The sequence below is a fragment of the Hemibagrus wyckioides genome, linkage group LG25, assembly GCF_019097595.1.
Source record: "Hemibagrus wyckioides isolate EC202008001 linkage group LG25, SWU_Hwy_1.0, whole genome shotgun sequence".
Taxonomy (NCBI): Eukaryota; Metazoa; Chordata; class Actinopteri; order Siluriformes; family Bagridae; genus Hemibagrus; species Hemibagrus wyckioides.
In genome coordinates this window covers 20,090,246-20,110,202 of record NC_080734.1, presented here as the reverse complement: position 1 = coordinate 20,110,202, position 19,957 = coordinate 20,090,246, and the positions used below count along the sequence as shown (strand labels likewise).

The 19,957-nt window shown below is 40.2% G+C and overlaps 1 protein-coding gene across 1 annotated transcript; it reads left to right on the top strand.

Annotated features, from left to right (window-relative positions):
• Window positions 1-247: 247 nt before the first annotated feature.
• On the top strand, window positions 248-19,627 carry ptchd4 (patched domain containing 4). The gene is made up of 3 exons (XM_058378591.1): window positions 248-882; window positions 9,749-10,229; window positions 15,423-19,627. Exons 1-3 carry the CDS (start codon window positions 325-327, stop codon window positions 17,072-17,074), a joined length of 2,691 nt encoding a protein of 896 aa, XP_058234574.1. The 5' UTR covers window positions 248-324; the 3' UTR covers window positions 17,075-19,627.
• The last annotated feature ends 330 nt before the right edge of the window (window positions 19,628-19,957 follow it).

The window sequence follows — 19,957 nt, the reverse complement described above, 5'->3', positions numbered from 1 at the left end:
TAGTTGCAGTGAAGCACATCAATCCGTGGATGCTGGAGCTGGAAGGAGGAATAATGCAGCGCACACACTGCTGTAACCAGAGCGAGATTAACGCGTATCGGGTGGAGGAGGGAGGCATGTCTTGAGCAGAAACTAAAAAAAGCACGCGCACGCACGCACACACACACACACACACGCACCAACACAGAGGGTAGCCGATCAATAATCTGTTTTTTGCAAACCGCAGCATGGGAGCGCGTGTCACATGCACTTGCTAGGCAAAAGCAATAGAGGAGGAGGTGGTGGAGGAGGAGAAAGAGGAGGAGGTGGTGGAGGAGGAGGTGGATGATGCTGCGGCAAGCGATCTACGGCGCGCTCAAAGCCTCGTTCTACTGGCTCGGCTTGTTTGTGAGCCGGCACCCGGTTTTCTTCCTGACCGTGCCCGCCGTCCTCACGGCGCTGCTGGGCGGCGCGGCATTGCGTGGATTCGCGCCCGAGGCTGACCTGGAACGGCTGCTCGCGCCCGCGCACAGCTTCGCCAAGGTCGAGCGGCGCCTCGCCTACAGCCTCTTCCCGGTGGAGCGCTCCAAACACCGCCTTTACTCGGACCTGCACACGCCGGGCCGCTACGGCCGCCTCATTTTGCTCGCGAAGCGCGGCGCCAACGTGCTCGAGCTGGCCGAGCAGGTGCTGCGCGTGCACCAGCACGTGCTGGAACTGCGCGTCGCGCATCGCGGCTTCAACTACACGTTCGCGCACCTCTGCATGCTTGACGGCCAGCTCGAGCCCCGCCGATGCGTCCTCGATGATATAATCGCGATATTCGAGGACATCCGCGAGGCCATTCTAAACAACAACACGTTCGCTAAAGTGCCAGTGAGCTACCCGAACACCACGTTAAGGGTAAGAGGGGTGTCGCTTTCTTTGGATAATGCGTGCGGCGTGTGATGTGCTAATACTTTCATATTCAGTATAGACTAATACGTGAATATTATAAGGCTACTAATAAGTTACTTACATTGTGCACGTGCGATATGCTGATGATTGCACTATGTAATAGGCCAAATCCATTCTACTTTATTCCTCACTCATCCAGCTTAGGCTGGAGCATTTAAGTATGTTACCTTTTTACCTTATCTGGTGTATATATATATATATATATATATATATATATATATATATATATATATATGTTATTTGATTTGTGCAGACACACAGTAGGCTACCCGGTGCAACTGGCGAATAAAGATTACTGCTGCTGATGGACCAAATTGGCGCTCGCAGAGTGCGCGCGCGCGTGTGTTTATGGGAACACGCTAATGCTAAAGCAACGTGAACACTATGTAACAATGAAACTGCAGTACAGCAGCAGCCTATGAAACGAAGACTGTAGTGACGTTACCGCTACCGCAGCTAGTAGGGAAACCCTCGGAATGATGAACACACATTCCTCTTCTGGTGCTCCCTTATCCTGTGTCCATTTTATGAATCAGCTGCATAGACCTGCATTGCACACAAGCTTCGTGGACGTGTGTGTGTGTGTGTGTGTGTGTGTTTAGTTGTATCAGTGCTACTGGTGATTTTCGATACAAACCTTTCACAACGCTTTTCATGAACAGTAGGCTACAGTTTAGCATTATAACCTCCTCAAGTGTATGTTTAATCATTTTCATTCATGACTTTGATCCACATCTTAAATGTCAGCAAAACCACCAAAGTCAAAGTGTAGAACTATGGTTGTGTCTGTGAATGCAGGACTATAAAAATGCATTGAGGATAATGCACAAAACTACAGTTGGTGGTGCACATGAAAGTCCAGATCACAGTTAAACCTCTGAATGGAGCTTTACAACAGAGAACAAAACACTTTTGAAACGGCAGATTCTGATAAATAAAGTCAAAGATCATTCATTTCAGCATCTCTAGGCTGTTATTGTTCTTATACTTTAACTTCTTCAGCTCCACGTGTTGGATCTAATATATTTCTAGCTGTTCTGAAACATTAAACCCTCTTATTGTCCAGCAGTGTTTTATAAACTCATAAGCACCTGAGTGTCTCTCTCTGACCCTGAAAGCTTTTAATTCTTGTTTAAACTCAGTTAAATGCCTGTCTGGAGCTCCTCAAAGTGCAGAAAGGACTTTGTGTTTGAGGTGGCAACAGTTCACCACAGTTCATATTATTCATAATGAAGTCATGTCTTCAGAAAATTATTAAAACACCTTCAAGTTCTGAACTTTTAGCAACATTTTAAGCATAAATAAACCTGATTAATTAACATGATAATATTGTTCTTTTGAATACGGATATTTCTACCATAGCACTGTTTAACTGGTCAGAAGGTGCTGTTTCATTTCTATGACAGTAATGCTTGGCAGACCTCAAGGCTGTATATTAATTCGCTTGTTTTAATATATTTTCTATTGCAATTCTATTAATCTATTCTTTCTGTAAAAATTGCATTCACAGGGACTTACACCGATCAGGTATAACATTAAGAGCAGTGAGAGGTGAAGTGAATAAGACTGATGATCTCCTCATCATGGCACCTGTTAGTGGTGGGATATATTAGGCAGCAAGAGAACCTTTTGTCCTCAATGTTGATGTTAGAAGCAGGAAAAATGGACAAGTGTAAGGATTTGAGCGAGTTTGACCAAAAGGGCCAAATTGTGATGGCTAGACCACTGGATCAGAGCATCTCCAAAACTGCAGCTCTTGTGGGGTGTTCCCGGTCTGCAGTGGTCAGTATCTATCAAAAGTGGTCCAAGGAAGGAACAGTGGTGAACCGGCGACAGGGTCATGGGCGGTCAAGGCTTATTGATGCACGTGGGGAGAGAAGGCTGGCCCGTGTGATCCGATCCAACAGACGAGCTACTGTTGCTCAAATTTCTGAAGAAGTTAATGCTGGTTCTGATAGAAAGGGGTCAGAATACACAGTGCAGGACGGGTCAGGGCTGTTTTAGTTAAATTTTCTGTAAGATTTTTTTTTTTTTTTTAATTTTATGGAATGAGTCTTGGGCTTTGGGGCTTTGTAAGGTCTTTAGTATGAAATATTCATCTGACAATCTGCATTTTACAAGTTCAACTGTAAACATCAGAGTATGTTAGTATGTCTTTTCATTCAAAAACGAAACACTTTATTCTCCACAATAAAGTAAGAAATCAGCCATATATTATTAACCTGGAATGATCTGCAGAAGATGGTGGCTTAGTGATTGGCTCAAAGTGTTGGGGGTTTGATTTCTGCCTTCTCCCTGTGTGTCTGGAGTTAGCATGTTCTCCTGGTGCTTCAGGGGTTTCCTCCAGGTACTCTGGTTTCCTCCCCCCCTATGTGTTATACTCTGATTTGCATCAATAAATTGTCCATAGTGTGTTAGTGTGTTTTCCTCACACTGGTACGATTCCAGAGTTCACATGTTCTCCCTGTACTTTGAGGTTTTCCTCTCCAAGTTTAAAGACACTCCGGTTGTTGATTTCTGTAAAATATCCCTAGTTTGTGTGTGTGTGTGGCCTGTGATGGGTTGGTACTGTGTCCAGGGTGTCCTTTACCTTGTGCCCTGAGTCCCTGGGATAGACTCCAGTTTCCACAGAGAGTCTGTGTAGGATAAGCGCTACAAAAAATGGATGGTTTTGCATAATATTAGCTGACACCTGGAAGCTCTCACTTTCTGCAAAGGGAAACTGTTGAGCAGCTTTAGAGATAATGTCATCCATGTGATATTAGAGAGCAAGTATGTAAAAGGATTATATTGAAATTGTACTGCTATGTTTTTAAAAATATTTTTTCTGCTGTTTACTGTGTATTACTGTGTAGAATCATCTATAAAGCCACAATCCAGCTGTGTTCCTGTTCCTGCACAGCTGATAACATTATTACACCGTCTCCTTCTCTCCTTAAACCTGAAATGGTGGAAAAGCTCGTCTTTTTTAGGCCATCGGTTCCAGACGATTATCTTACATTTTAAATGGAAAGGGGTGAAAAAATCTGTATCACACAGGCCTACTAAACGGTCATTTTTTTCCATTTGTGAACACTTTAATAGGAACACCTGCACACAAGTCAGGTCAGATGGCTTTTTATTGTCATTCTTTAATATATCCCATATACACTGGAACGTAATGTCGTTTCTCCAGGACCATGGTGCAGCATATAACAGTACACATTAGGGAAGCACCAATAAGTTCTATAAAGTGTCCCATGTATCTCCAGGCTGCCCATGTGGTCATTCTCCATGCTGCTTATCCAGTGGTTTTAAAGTAATGAGACTCTAACAAGAAGTATGGATCAGGCAGGTCCGGAGAGGAGGAGTCCAAATCTCTGCTACCTCTGGGGAAAGCTGCATCATTAACGAAATGCTGAGATGCATTTCTGCTCACCACGATTGTAAATAATAGTAATTTGAGTGACATTCCTGTCAGCTCAAACCAGTCTGGCTCTTCGCTCCAGACCTCTCTAATCATCAGGGCATTTCCACCTCCAGAGCCACAACTCACTGCTTTTATCATTCTGTGTAAACTCTAAAGACCTTTGTGGATGAAATCCCAGTTTAGCAGTTCCTAAAATTTTCAAACCATTTGTCTGGCACCAACAACCATGCCACAGTCAAAGGCATGAAAGTCCCGTTTTTTTTGCTTGATGTGAACATAAACACTTTCTGCATTGTCACATAATTAACTAAAATCGCAAAGAGTATTCGGACATTTATTTTTGTATCAGTGCATAACATTGAATTCTGTATATATTAAAAAAAATAATAATAAATATATTGCTGATTACTAAAACTGCTGAATAACAAAACTAAAAAAGCTACAAAAATGGAATAAACAATACATTGAAATTCATAAATGTTTGAAATCCTAAACGTACCTAGAGCAAAGTTCCATAACATTAAATCCCTGGCTTTCCTCAGGGCAATTATACTGTCATTCTTATTCTGAAAATATTTGTTAAGTTACACTGATGTGCACATTTTGAACTAAAAGACTCTTAAATTAATAGAACTTTGTTCGAATATTACAAACTGATACTGCTACAGACTCTATGGCACAAAGTCACCTTTATTGTTGCTTCTTTTTTGCAACATTGAGGATAAGCTATTAATGGACGTTGGGTATAACTTCTTCACGTCATTAAGTTAGGCAAATGTTAGTAGCAATACAACAGTGCAGAGAACTTCAGAGGAGCTTAGTGCTGCTGCCTCACATATAATGAGTTACTCAGCATCTACTTCTTATTCTCTAAACCCAGGCTGAGAGATCTCCTAAGCCACCAATGAAGTGTTGTCATGATCAGAGCAGGTTCCAGGAGTGCAGCTCTGCAGCAGCAGGAAATTCACTGCAACCTGATATTAACACTTCCTTAATGAATCTGAAACTTAATCTTCTAATCAACGTACAGTGAGGGAAAAAATGATTTGATCCCCTGCTGATTTTGTACGTTTGCCCACTGACAAAGAAATGATCAGTCTGTAATTTTAATGGTCGGTGTATTTGAACAGTGAGAGGCAGAATAACAACAAAAAATCCAGAAAAACACATTTCAAAAAAGTTCTACATTGATTTGCATTTTAATGAGTGAAATAAGTATTTGATTCCCTATCAATCAGAAAGATTTCTGGCTCCCAGGTGTCTTTTATACAGGTAAGGAGCTGAGATTACAGTAGGAGCACTCTCGGGGAGTGCTCTTAATCTCAGCTCGTTAACTGTATGAAAGACACCTGTCCACAGAAGGAAGCAATCAATCAGATTCCAAACTCTCCGATATGGTCAAGACCAAAGAGCTGTCCATGGAAGTCAGGGACAAGATTGTAGACCTACACAAGGCTGGACTGCCAAGCAAGGCCAAGCAGCTTGGTGAGAAGGTGACAACAGTTGGTGCGATTATTCCCAAATGGAAGAAACACAAAAGGACTGTCAATCTTCCTCGGTCTGGGGCTCCATGCAAGATCTCACCTCATGGAGTTTCAATGATCATGAGAACAGCGAGGAATCAGCCCAGAATTACACTGGAGGATTTTGTCAATGATCTCAAGGCAGCTGGGACCACAGTCACCAAGAAAACAATTGGTAACACACTACGCCGTGAAAGACTGAAATCCAGTAGCGCCCGCAAGGTCCCCCTGCTAAAGAAAGCACATGTACAGGACCATCTGAAGTTTTGCCAGTGAACATCTGAATGATTCAGAGGAGAACTGGGTGAAAGTGTTGAGACCAAAATCCAGCTTTTTGGCATCAACTCAACTCGCCGTGTTTGGAGGAGGAGGAATGCTGCCTATGACCCCAAGTACACCATCCCCAGGTGACAGGACAACTGCACCGCATCAAAGGGACGATGGACGGGGCCATGTACCGTTAAATCTTGAGTGAGAACCTCCTTCCCTCAGCCAGGGCATTGAAAATGGGTCGTGGATGGATATTCCAGCCTGACAATGACCCAAAACACACGGCCAAGGCAACAAAGGAGTGGTTCAAAAAGAAGCACATTAAGGTCCTGTAGTGGCCTAGCCAGTTTCCAGACCTTAATCCCATAGAAAATCTGTGGAGGGAGCTGAAGGGTCAGCCACAAAACCTTAATGACTTGGAGAGGATCTGCAAAGAGGAGTGGGCCCAAATTCCTTGAGATGTGAGATGTGTGCAAACCTGGTGGCCAACTACAAGAAATGTCTGACGTCTGTGATTGCCAACAAGGGTTTGGCACCAAGTACTAAGTCATGTTTTGCAAAGGGGTCAAATACTTTTTTCACTCAATAAAATGCAAATCAATGTAGAACTTTTTTGAAATGTGTTTTTCTGGATTTTTTTTTGTTGTTCTGTCTCTCACTGTTCAGATAAACCTACCATTAAAATTACAGACTGATCATTTCTTTGTCGGTGGGCAAATGTACAAAATTAGCAGGGGATCAAATAATTTTTTCCCTCACTGTAGCTGATGTTTGGAGTCAGATTTTGTGAAGCTAAAACATTAAATGAAATTAATTCTATTTTGCATTGTTCTCTAATTTTATGCAACGATTTTATTTACAAATTATATTACTGACAACAACATGAGTGTAAAGTAGAATTTTCTGATTCTTTTCTTGATTTTTCTCGATGATTTTCTTTTTTTATATGGCCTGTTTGTTTTAATGACACTGTGCACTCGAGCTGACATGGACTCCGCAAGTTTGGGCAAAACTTCATGATTCATTTTAGATCCTTTGGAGTGACGTCTGATGCTTCAGTAGAAGTGATTAGACATAAGATTATCTTAGATTAGCTGTCCTGCACGAAGCAGGAAACATCTCACACATTTGCTTAGATGTAAACAGAGACCTAGAAATAGTGCAGTCAAGGAGCTTATATAGCTAACACAGTACATAGAGAAATGAAACGACGTTTCTCCAGGACCGTGGTGCAACATGAAACAACACAGAGCTACAGTTAATAAGTTATAAAGTGCATAGTATGCAACCTTGTGCAAATGGTACAAGACAAAAGACAGTGCAGACAGACGATACGAAACACTACAGGACAGATACATTAAATAGTGGCAACTAGTGTACAGTCTACATGGACATGATAGCAGGAGTTAGGGGCTGCATTTAGAGTGTGATGTACAATAACAGCATTTAACCAGCGTTAAAGTTTAATGTGCAAAGAACATAAACAGTTTGGGAGCACTGAGAAAAAAGTAGTGCTGTAAACATAGATGTATGTTGAATTTGTGTGTGTGTGTGTGTGTATGTCAGTTCAGGTCCGGTCAGTATCAGTTCAGTCTAGTATTGAACTTTCTTTGTTTTACATATTGGAAAAAATGAGAAAACTCAGATTTTTTTTGACCCCACTGTATAAAATGATTATGAACTAATTTGTCCTTGGTAACTGCAAGGACTGATCCACTAACTATCTGTTCTCCTAGCCAGGTTTGCATCTTGTTTTCATTAGGAGCACAAGTGACTAACGCTTTTCCTCCTACTAGGATTCCACTGTAAGCTTTATGCCAAGGAGCACTAGGCCTTGGAACTCGGAAAAGCTAGAGCACACAGAAAAATCTCTGAATACAAATGGGATAAACAGGTATTAATTCGGGGCAGCTGTCATCAAACAGTAATTTGAAACATTTTTATAATAACTGTTCTCTAAGCACAGCTGATTAGCTGGTCACACTGGCTTTTTCCTGATGTTATTTTCAGCTTTTTTATTACTTTAATAAATTGACCGCTGCTTGTTTGAGACTTTTTAAATGCCTCACTGTTGTATTATTTTTGGAATAATTTGTCTAGCTTGTTGCATAATTCATAAATCATCCATCTATTAGCACTTACCAACTTGGCACAATATTTTACTCCTGGTCACCTGCTGTACAGCAGATCATATACAACAACTTTTTAAAAGCTGCCAGTTTGCTGTCTTGCGAGAATGGCAGAAGCCTTTGGTTGTTAGCTGTCTTTTCTGGCTAAAGTTTCTGATCATTGAATGTTTGGTTTAGATTTGAGGTGATGACGAAGTAATAATAAATATGTCATAAGAGCAGCACTACATTAGATTACGGAAACGTGTTAAGAGATTTTGACAGTGGAGCATCACACATATTCATTTCTGGTGAATGTCTTTGAGCAGATAAATCAGACTCAACCCTGACCCAAACACGTTGGAAAAAACTTTGAGGTTGTGACATGAACATTGCGTGAGCATTGGCCAACATTGGATAGTGCTTAGAAGACAAACTTTGTTGTTAAAGCTGCAAATAAAAAAAATATCTGATGTGAAACGTGTAATATTTCACCTGCTGTATGAAAAGCTGTGCTAAGCAAGATTGCTGACTTTTCATCCATGAAGCAGGAAAGTAAAGGTGAAGCAGAGGGGCATGTACTCTGTGAAAAGTGCCCAAAAAGTATAAATATGGTTTTTAGGTACATTTTTAAAGTTTTTTGAGTTATTTTTTCATGTTTCAAATTTTTCAAATGAATATATTTTGCGAGAGCACAGGTTCCTAACCCTGGTCCTGGTAACTTTATACCACTCTTTTTGCAAAAAAGCAAACAGCTCAGCTTTGCTTGATGGTTTGTGACCATCCATCTTCCTCTTGATGATATTCCAGAGGTTTTCAATAGGGTTCAAATCTGGAGATTGGGCAATGGTCTCTTATTTTTTTTCCAGAGCTGTATATTATAATTTTATTTTTAATTACATCATACTACTACTGTGGATTATCACAAATAAATTCAATGCTGAACCCAGGCCCAAAACAGATGGAAATTCTAGCTTTTGGCCTCTAGGATGAGCCGATAATTAGCTGATTAGTGGAATCGGGTGTGTTGGGAAGTGAAAACACTTCTCCAGGTACTCCAAGACCAGGCCAGGGAAGCCATTACAGAGAGAAACAGGGAGATCGCCTCGCTGAGTTTGTTTTAACAAGTATTTAAACAAAAAAGGATTCAGGATGTAAGAAGCCTTCTTTAAATAATACTGCTGTTTTGTACACTAATCAAAAAAGCTGGAATCCAGGGGATTTCTTTCACTTCAGAGGAGTGATGTAGATGTTCCCTTGGGTTAGTTCTGACACCCACAGTGTTCGTAACGCATGTGTGATTTCTTAGTGTTCCTGTAAAGCCTGGGTCTGTTTGTGCTCCTTCATTCAGTTCAGACTGTACCTGTAGCAGGTGATGAACCAGACAAAGCTCCTGATCTCTAGTGTCTATAATGTGAGAGTGTAAAAACAGTAGTATTGATGGGGTCATTTTTAAGACTGCCTTATATACCTGGACTATATCTTTTTTCTTTCCTCTCTAGGATGGCCGAGTGGCATTTATCGGGCACCAGCTGGGCAGTGTTGTGCTGGCGTCACATGGGCGTGAGCGGCATGTTAAGTCGGCACGAGCTGTCCAGATCACGTATTACCTGCGTCAGCTGGCTCCCACTGGACAGGATGCTATTGCTGAGAAATGGGAGAGCGAGTTTGGCAAGATGGCCCAACATTTAGCAACAACCAGCCCTGACCTGCACGTGCAGGCGTTAACATCGTTTGGTCTGTGGCGCGACTTCCACGCTACAGGTACACTGGCGAAGGGCGAGGTGCTGGTGGGCCTGGTGCTGGTGCTGCTAGCTGCCACCATCTCCAGCTCTATGCGTGACTGTCTACGTGGTAAACCCTTCCTGGGGCTGCTCGGTGTGCTCACTGTCTGCAGCGCCAACGTCACCGCTGCTGGCATCTTTTTCATCTCGCACGGCAAGTTCAACTCCACTCTGCTCGGGATCCCCTTCTTTGCCATGGGTACGTGTACCTTTTTTTCTGTGTGGATTTTTGGAATCAGATGGATAAAAACACTTTTTCCCATTACCCTGTTTACATCTTCTATTAACATGTGATTGGACCAGTCAAATGGTAGCCTTTCACACCTGGCCTTTTCATGCATCTTCCATGCAACTTTTACATTCATAACAGACAGTAGACGCTCTTATCCACAGCGATGGCAAAAAAATATGCCAAAAACAAAAGCATAGCCCCTTCACTTCTGGCTTATATACAGTATATATGTATAGCTACAGATACAATTTAATTAGTGCATAGCAGAAGTGTGTGTATGTGCTGCCGTTGTTCAGCTCTCACACACTCAGGCATGCTCTAATCAAATCAACCAGGCTGCAATACCACTACTGTAGGTAGGGGAAGTTTGTGGAAGTTTAAACCTATTTTATTTGTTTGTATGAATTTCTTGTTGTAACAGTCACATGTCATTAAGCTCTAGAGAAGATATTGCATTTCATAAAGTTAGTAGCTGGAGAACTTTTTACATCTGATAGCAAGAGGACGAGCTCTATTTTAGGGTTTGTTATTGGGTCATGGAAGCTTCAGTCACAAAGACCCATCTGGCTGTGTTTCAGTCTGGGAAGGGAGTAAAGTGATGTAAATTTAACTCCACAGAATAGACCTCAGTAAATAGGGGTTGATATCAGAGGCACAGTGAGTGATGTTCACGCATTAGTGCGATATCTAAGGAACAACAGAGCTGTTCTTTAGGTGAGTGACGTCACTGCAGAACCTGATCAGACTGTCAGCAGGAACAGTTTAATGAATGCGTGTGGGTGAGAGGGGTGGGTTTTACTGGAGTTACTTTCATTCAGATGAATGCTGAGTGACTATTTATAGATCCGCATTGAGGCTGCCTCACTTGGCAGCAGAAGTAGAGATGAATTGCTTTCAATGGACAAAAACAGGAAGATAAATCAAATTGATTATGTATTAACTAATTCATCTCAGTGTACACAGAAAGTTTATAACTATATTTATTAACTCTAACGAGCCACTTTATTAGGAACACATGCACCCCGGCTCAATCATGCAATTATCCAATTAGACAATGAGCGTAATGTATAAAAGCATGCAGATGCAGGTCAAGAGCTTCACTTAATGTTCATATCAAACAATCACAACATGAAAAAAAAACGTTTGACTGTGGCATGGATATTGGTGTCTGTCTGGTTTGAGTGGCTCTGAAACTCATTCAGTGATCAAATGTTTCCTTTTCTTTATATACTGGGTTTGAGAGGATTGAAAGTTTCGAACTTGTCTGATGCTTGAAACAATTACACACCTAGCAGCTTTTCTGTGTTCATACTAAACTTTGGCTAGCAAATTTGTTGGGGGAGTATTTCATTTGGACTCCTGAGGCTCCCCGTGACCTGAGTATAGATCGGATAAGCGGTACAGACAATGAAATGAAACATTTGATTTCATTTTCATTTGATTTTATACAGTATTTACTATAATCTGACTGTCCAGTGCAGACATTTCTATAAAAATTTATTAGCTAGAATGAGCCTCCCTGAAATACAATTTTAATTAAAATCAAATAAATGAAAAAGAGCCTATGATATAAATAATGAAGAGTTAAAGCAGCATATATACACATACACACTGCACTCATTATATAAGCTTGTTACATCATACCAATTTGCATAACACCCTAGTTACATTTCAGTTCATTTGTCTTTAATAATGACACATTTATTTCATTCTGTTGCAATCTGTCAGTCAAGAGTTAGACATCTGACACATTCGGGCCAAAGGAACGGTACGTCAAATAAAATCATTACATATCCTGAATTGCTTTCCAGTTGAATCATGGGGAAAGTGTAGGATGTGTGGATGTTTCTGAACTCCTGAGAGAGACTGCAAGCCGTTCTGCAGGCAAGACTGTCACATCTGCGCCCTATGTCTTCTATACCATCTTCCACTGGGCTTAGTCAGTGTTAAACAAATAACAAGTGCATCATCGTTGCTATATCTACTTATCGGCCTGGACAGTGGTGGCTTCAGGGTGGCTGCAGGGTGCTGATATTAGATAGGAGGCTAAAATCTAATAGCTGTATATAACTGATATTGAAACTTAGTGTTGGGCAACACATTATATCACAAGGTCTCACAAAATAATACAAGTGGGGCAAAGTATTAAACACACACACAAACACACACACACACACACACAGTATATAACAGTATATAATCCTCTTATTTTAATATTCACAAGACTATCATGGTGAATGTATGTAGTGTTGTATATCTTGAATTACATGTGGAGCATATTCAGCGCATCGCAGTACATCAGCTGTATAATCATGTCTGTTTATTTGTTCAGCTAAAGAAAGCATCACATTTGGCTCTCACATGTGGTTCCTGGATCTGATACCTAGCACACGCTGAAGTGCCACATACTTCGCTGGCAGGAAATCTTGTGCTAGAGACGTCATGCCCTCTCCAGGAGAAATGAATCAATAGCAAAGGTTTAGCAAATCATCTGAAGGAGTTCAGCCTCAATGACAGATTACAGCAGGAGGAAATTGAAGCTTCATCATGAAATAAATGCCATAGTTTCAGCCAAAGACAGCTATAAACCAATCAACTTATTATGAATATTAACTTATTAACATGGTGAAATAATATTTTATTTATTGTTTTGTTTTATTTTAGATTTATTGCTGCACTTTCTATTTTATTATTTATATCATATGCTTTTTTAGGAATTTGTACTACAATAATATTTCAGAATAACAGAGAAAGAAACAGAACCAGTTGCAAAAGGGAGCTCCATGTCTTCTGGGTGACGCTGGATAGCATGATTTTGATCATTACCTTAGTCAAGTGTAGAAAATGCTTAGAGTACTGCATGTGTTGAAGGAATACTCACTTTGTTTGGTGTGTTCCTATAATGAATAAAAGTAATGGGAACAATGTAGTGAAATGATCCACTAAAGGTGAATCAAAGGAGGTGAGATTATCCACAGAATCAGGAGGTGAGTCATAAATGCAGATAGCTCCAAGACAGGAGCAGAGTGATGCAGTGAGGAAAACTAAGTAATATTCAGTGGCGTAATGAATCTTTTATTTCAGAGGCATTAAATGTAGCAAAGAGAGACAGGATGCACTGAGAAAGTCACAGCCGTGGAGGACAGGAAGTGAAAGGAAAAGAAAGAGACATGTCGTGCTGAGACAGTAGCTATTTATAACATGAAGGATTTACCCCCAACCCAATGAAATGAAACTGAACCTTTCCTGAATTTCTAAAGGCAGGAGGAACAGAGCTCTGGTCAGCGTGATACAGCGCAGGGAAACAGCACTGTATCACACCAGCATGACACAAAGATGCCAAAATCCATTCCTTTTAATGAATAATACAGCAATAAGCAATCGCTGATGGTATATTATTAAAATCTCCTGTTGATTTAAAAATTTAATTTGCACCAAGAGCAGGAGAACGTGCGTCAGGAACTGGCAGTGGCGTCTCATCAAGCATGCATGCAGCTCAACAGCCGCAGTATGTTGGGTGTAGGGTGCACACAGAAGTTTTAGCATAAATAAAATAAATAACACAGGCGTGCCTGACCACATCATGTCAGAAGGGTGAAGAATGTTGGCCTCGAACAGTACAGTGTACCAAACTCTCTGTGTCCTTCCAGTGCTTGTGCTCTGGACTTGTTCACAGTCTCATGGTCAAAGGAGAAGGTTAGTCATAACCGAGCTCTGAGCTGAAAAAGCAGAAAGGTGTCAGGCTCTGGCATCGACATCACATTAGGCAGCAGGAGAACATTTGCAGCTCAGGTGACAGACAGAGCAGATTATTAGGCACCTAAGAACATACGGAGGCCTGAGGGGTTTGTGTTGTGTTCCAGGTCTGGCTATAACAGCATCACTAAAAAGGAGAGCCAGGGTGAACCCCTGGCATGACCCTGAGACACCAACATCCGTCCAAGCACATCAAGACCACCATCCAATTCAGTTCAATTCAATTTCCTTTTATTTCTATAGCACTTTTAGTCACAAAGCAGATTTACAGAAATTGTGATGTATATTATATTTTATATGTGAAGGCTTTACATTTTAAAATAAAAAAATAGTTTTGGATGGTACAATCATAGTTCCTAGCTAGTAACACTACAAAACAATATTCCTGCTAGTTTTTGCAGTGTGACCATAATCTCAACAGCACATGGTCAAGATTTCAGTCTTTCTGTGATCATATACAGTGGAAGTAACTATAATATTTACAGATATTTGCATTATATTTGCTAAACTAGAAAGCACAAAAATGAATGTTCACAGTGCAGTGACAGTGCAGGCCCTGATGCTTTTTGTGTTGTGCCTTTTGTGGGCTTTATGAAATGCAACACATGAACCAATTAAATGAAAATTATCACTACATTTTAGGACGCAGGGTTCAGTGCGCTTGTGTGTATAAATCTAAAGTCTCTGTGTTGGATATAACAGCTGAGATGAGATGAATGGTGAGCTATGTAGCTGGCTGCTGCTAATGAGCAATTAGATTTCAGTAAATTATTGTGAAAGGCCTTGGCTCACCTGGCTGTGATGGCTCTAATGATAGTAGTTCTCTCTACTATCCTGGATATCTACAACATTCGATTACAGCATTTGTCCATTAGTCTAATATACTGTATATACTGTATATACATACTGCAGAAGAATCAGTTCATGCATTTATTATCTCTGGGTTGGACTATTAGTGGATGTGTTGCTGTCTGAATGTTCTAGTAACTGTACAAACAAGCTGCTTACTATCACAAGTCCTTACTAGAAGCAGAGGATTTAACCCTTTCACCCCCATTTATCCACACTGAGTTGGCTCCCAGTAAAATACTACTAATGATATTTAAAGCTTTGAATGGTTTTATGATCTGGAGTGACTGCTTTGAGTAAAAGGTGTAGGCTTTACATCAGTACGCAGATTAATGAAGACTGCAGCAGGGGGCAGAGCTTTTACCTGCAAATCCCCCAAGTCATGGGACAGCCTTCCACTGTGTGTTAAGATACCTAATAGTCTTTTCTGTCTAGATGTATGAGGAATCCTGCTTTCATTGATGAAGACGGCATTTTAAAAGTTCACAGAATCTGTCAAAACTTGAATCACTCTTTGAATATTCAAATACTATAAATGTTGGTGTTTCTTTACAGGGCATGGAACCAAAGGAGTGTTTGAGCTCCTGGCTGGTTGGAGAAGAACCCGGGAGAGTCTGCCCTTCAAAGAGAGAGTGGCAGATGCCTTTGCTGATGTGATGGTATGCTACACCATGACAAGCTCATTGTATATTATCACTTTTGGCATGGGTGCCAGTCCTTTCACCAACATCGAGTCTGTGAAGGTGTTCTGTCAGAGCATGTGTGTGGCCATCCTGGTAAATTACTTCTACGTCTTTTCCTTTTATGGCTCCTGTCTGGTGTTTGCTGGCCAACTTGAGCAGAACCGCTACCACAGCGTTTTCTGCTGCAAAATCCCCTCTGTAGAATACCTGGACCGGCAGCCCACATGGTTCAAGACCATGATGAGTGATGGCCATGATCTCTCCACACACCATGACAGTATGCCCTACCAGAATCACTTTATTCAGCACTTCCTGAGGGAGCATTACACAGAGTGGATTACTAACACATACGTCAAGCCCTTCGTGGTCATTCTCTACCTGATTTATGCCTCATTTTCATTCATGGGATGTTTACAGATCAGCGATGGCTACAACATAGTGAATTTATTAGCCAGCAATTCACCGAGTGTGTCATTTGCCCTGACCCAGCAGAAATTGTTCAGCAACTATAGCCCAGTGATAGGATTCTACATCTATGAGCCCATTGAGTACTGGAACTCCACAGTTCAGGAGCACCTCAAGACTCTGGGGCAGGGATTCAATAAGATTTCCTGGATTGATAATTACTTTAATTATTTGAAGGTCACCAATGTCAGTGCATCAACCAAAAGTGATTTCATAAATATTCTCAAGACTTCGTTTCTAAGGAGACCGGAGTATCAGCACTTCACAGAAGACATCATTTTCTCAAAAAATGGGGAAGAGTATGATATCGTTGCATCCAGGATGTACTTGGTAGCCAGAACCACAGAGAAGACAAGGGAGGAGGTGGTGGAGCTGCTTGAGAGACTCCGACCACTCTCTCTTATAAACAGCATCAAGTTCATTGTCTTCAACCCCACCTTTGTGTTCATGGACCGCTACAGTTCCTCAGTTGTCTCCCCAATTTTAACATCAGGTTTCAGTGTCCTGACCATCCTCATCCTCACCTTCTTCCTCGTCATTAACCCCTTAGGGAACTTCTGGTTGATTTTGACCGTCACCTCTGTGGAGCTGGGTGTCCTAGGCCTCATGACACTCTGGAATGTAGATATGGACAGTATCTCTATCCTGTGCCTTATTTATACTCTCAACTTTGCCATGGATCACTGTGCCCCTCACCTCTACACATTTGTACTGGCCACCGAGCACACCAGGACGCAATGCATCAAGATTTCGCTCGAAGAGCATGGGGCAGCCATTTTACAGAATGCCTCATGCTTTGTGATTGGGATAATGCCCCTGCTCTTTGTGCCTTCCAACCTGACCTACACACTGTTCAAGTGCTCGCTACTCACCACCGGATGTACAGTGCTGCACTGTTTCATCATCCTCCCGGTGTTTTTGACTTTTTTCCCTCCCTCTAAGAAAAGGCACAAGAAAAAGAAACGGGCAAAGAGGAAAGAGCGGGAGAGGGAGCGGGAGAGGGAGGAGATTGAGTGCATCGAAGTCAGAGATAACTCTGACCATGTGACCAGTGTCTGACATGTCTGTGTGAGTGTAAGAGGGAATGTCCCGTCCAGTTAGACGAAACCACATGTAGCATTTCACAGGTCATGAGGGTCAAAGTGGATCCACCTTTTCAAGTGGGATGACCCTCAACAACTCCACTAATGGGCAAGCTTGCTATCTAGAGCAGAAAGTCTTCTTACGTTGTACCATTCATCCAGACTAGTATATAGCATCTGCCTGCTTCTGTTTACAGGTCACCTGTAATTTAGGTAAGATAAAAATTGGAAGTCTGGGAAGTAAAGCCTGCAGATCATGTTAAAGTCCTGGCATGAACTGCTAAAGACACTGGGAGTTTTTTCTTAAGGATTGAGAAAAGATAAAGAGAGAGTAGTACTAATACTATTCTTAATACTTAAGTCTTAAATTGTCCAAAATTGTAGCCTATGTTTTAAATGTGGCCAGAAATCAATGTTTTTAAATGAAAGGCTGAAAATAATATATTTAAGATTCCTGAAAATCCTGTGTGCTGAATATGTATTTTTATTAGACAAAATGTATAGACTTGGAATTCAGTAATTGTTGTCCTGGTTATCAAATATGTGCAAACACTAATGAGCAAGCTTTCATAAAATGTAGCATGATGTTGAGCAGAGCAGATGGTATACACTGTCCATTCTACAGAAAGGTACAATTTCATACAATGACAGTACATTGGAACAAGATGTCCTTCTTAAATTGTCGAGGTTTTCCTTCCTTTTGCAGCATATTTGAAGGTGTTATACAAGAAACAACAAGCATGTGTTGAGAATGAACCAAACGTTTCCAGTAATTATATGTGTCCAAAATAGTAGAATTAAAGTGGATAAGTAGACACTACAATAGATATTGTAGTGGCATTGAAAGAACATTTCCAAATTAATACCTGTTACAGTCCTCACCAGACCTTTGTATGAACTGTATATTCACCCACATTTATATGTATTCTTTTGGCATATGCTTTTTTAAAAAAAAATATATATATATATATATATATATATATATATATATAACTTGACTTACTAGTAAGGCAGCATACAATCCAAGAATCTTGAGCTGACAGCAATGCGAGTGTTAGAGAATTAGATATCCACCAGCTGATAAAAAAAAGTGCAAAATAGCTGTAGGAAGAACAGAGGCTACTCTGAGTAACTACTCACAGTAGTTGGAATAATTTCTAGAACATAGAGAGCAACGAATATTAGCTACAGTCCGTCAGCTAAAATTAAAAAAGTAAATCGTTAACAATAACAATAGTGTAGTAAGAGCAATGGGCTATATTACAACAGTAAAAAAAAAAAAGGTACAATACACACCCTGCCATTACAGATATATAATATTGTTAGGCTTTATTTTCTTTTTTATCATTGCCTTAGATATATATTATGGTCCTTTGATTCTTAAAAACATATTTTAAAGGAAAATTCGATCAGATTCAACTAATTAGCTAATCTAACATATTGCAGGTAGTTTATATTAGTCAGCCATTAGTTCAACCTCAATTTTAGAATAGCATAACATTCTATATTTGAAGTTGATTGAGTATTTTAAGACCTAGTATTTAATTTATCCTTGTTTGTGAAATCCACGGGTAAATAATGTTGTCTATGGCAATATGCTGGGCAAAATAAAATGCTAGCTATCGGCTACAAAATACTTTGAAATATTGGTGAATCTTCTCCTGTTAAACATTGGATTTTCTATGTCGATTGTCAACAATTTGATTTTTTTCTTTGTGAAAACTAGCATGTGTGATTATTGCCAGAGTTTGTTGCCAGTGTTAGATTCATTTGCCATTACTGCTCCAGTCAAGGGTGTAATAGTGAAGGTATTGTGGATTTATTCCAAAGACAGATAACTAAGAAATCCACATTAATCAGTGTTTCACACAACTTAGTCTCAGGATTGTAAATCTGGAAGAATTCTCCTCAGTCAGCTCACATTTAAGTAGTACAGATAGTTAAGTTTAGGGCATGGTGAGCAGGTGTGTCCTTTATTCTGTCTTAATTTGTAGGTAATTCAACATTACAACATTTATTAACTCATTAGAATTCCTGCTTTCTGTGAGCACAGGTTGAGACAGGCTGATGTGCACCAAAGAGTTGAAAGTGAGAGTGAACGCATAGCAATTGCAGAACATTACATCAAACACTAAACCCATATTGAAGCAGTGATGGCTTATTGAAGAGGATTCGTATGGTTTCTCAGAACGTCAGGCATCGAACACCTTGTGTAAATGTCCACCATGTTCATCTGACCAGCTGCTGAAGCAAATGAAGATCTTGATGTGTAACCAATGATGGCATCACTATGTAATTCTTATGTAGGAAGAGGGCATGCCAGTGAAGTAGGCTATATAAAGAAAAGAAATGCATTAAATCATATTCTTCCCAACCCAAGAATGACTGTCTACGCATGTAATGTATGTATGCATGTATTTAGTTAGTGTGCATTTTTGTTTGTTTTTACATTTTGAGAAATGTTGCAACAGTATGCTTTTTTTAATCAATATCATCTTGTTAGTAACTTGTTATCTGTGTTGTACTAAAGACCAGAAAAGTGTATATATATATATATATATATATATATATATATATATATATATATATATATATATATATATATATATATATATATATATATGAATTGTATAGGATTTTATAGTTTTTTTTTAAGAAATGAAAAGTGAAAGATTTTTTTCTATCAAGACTCTTACTATAAAAAATGCAATAAAAGGCTGAGTAGGTCAGTAATAAATTATGGAATGTCAACTGAATTCTCAATCATTTCTTTCCACACACATGATAAATATTACTGAAACATCTCACCTGTGTGCATGTTGGACTACATGAAAATGACCTGGAGCTGTCAAAGGTAAGG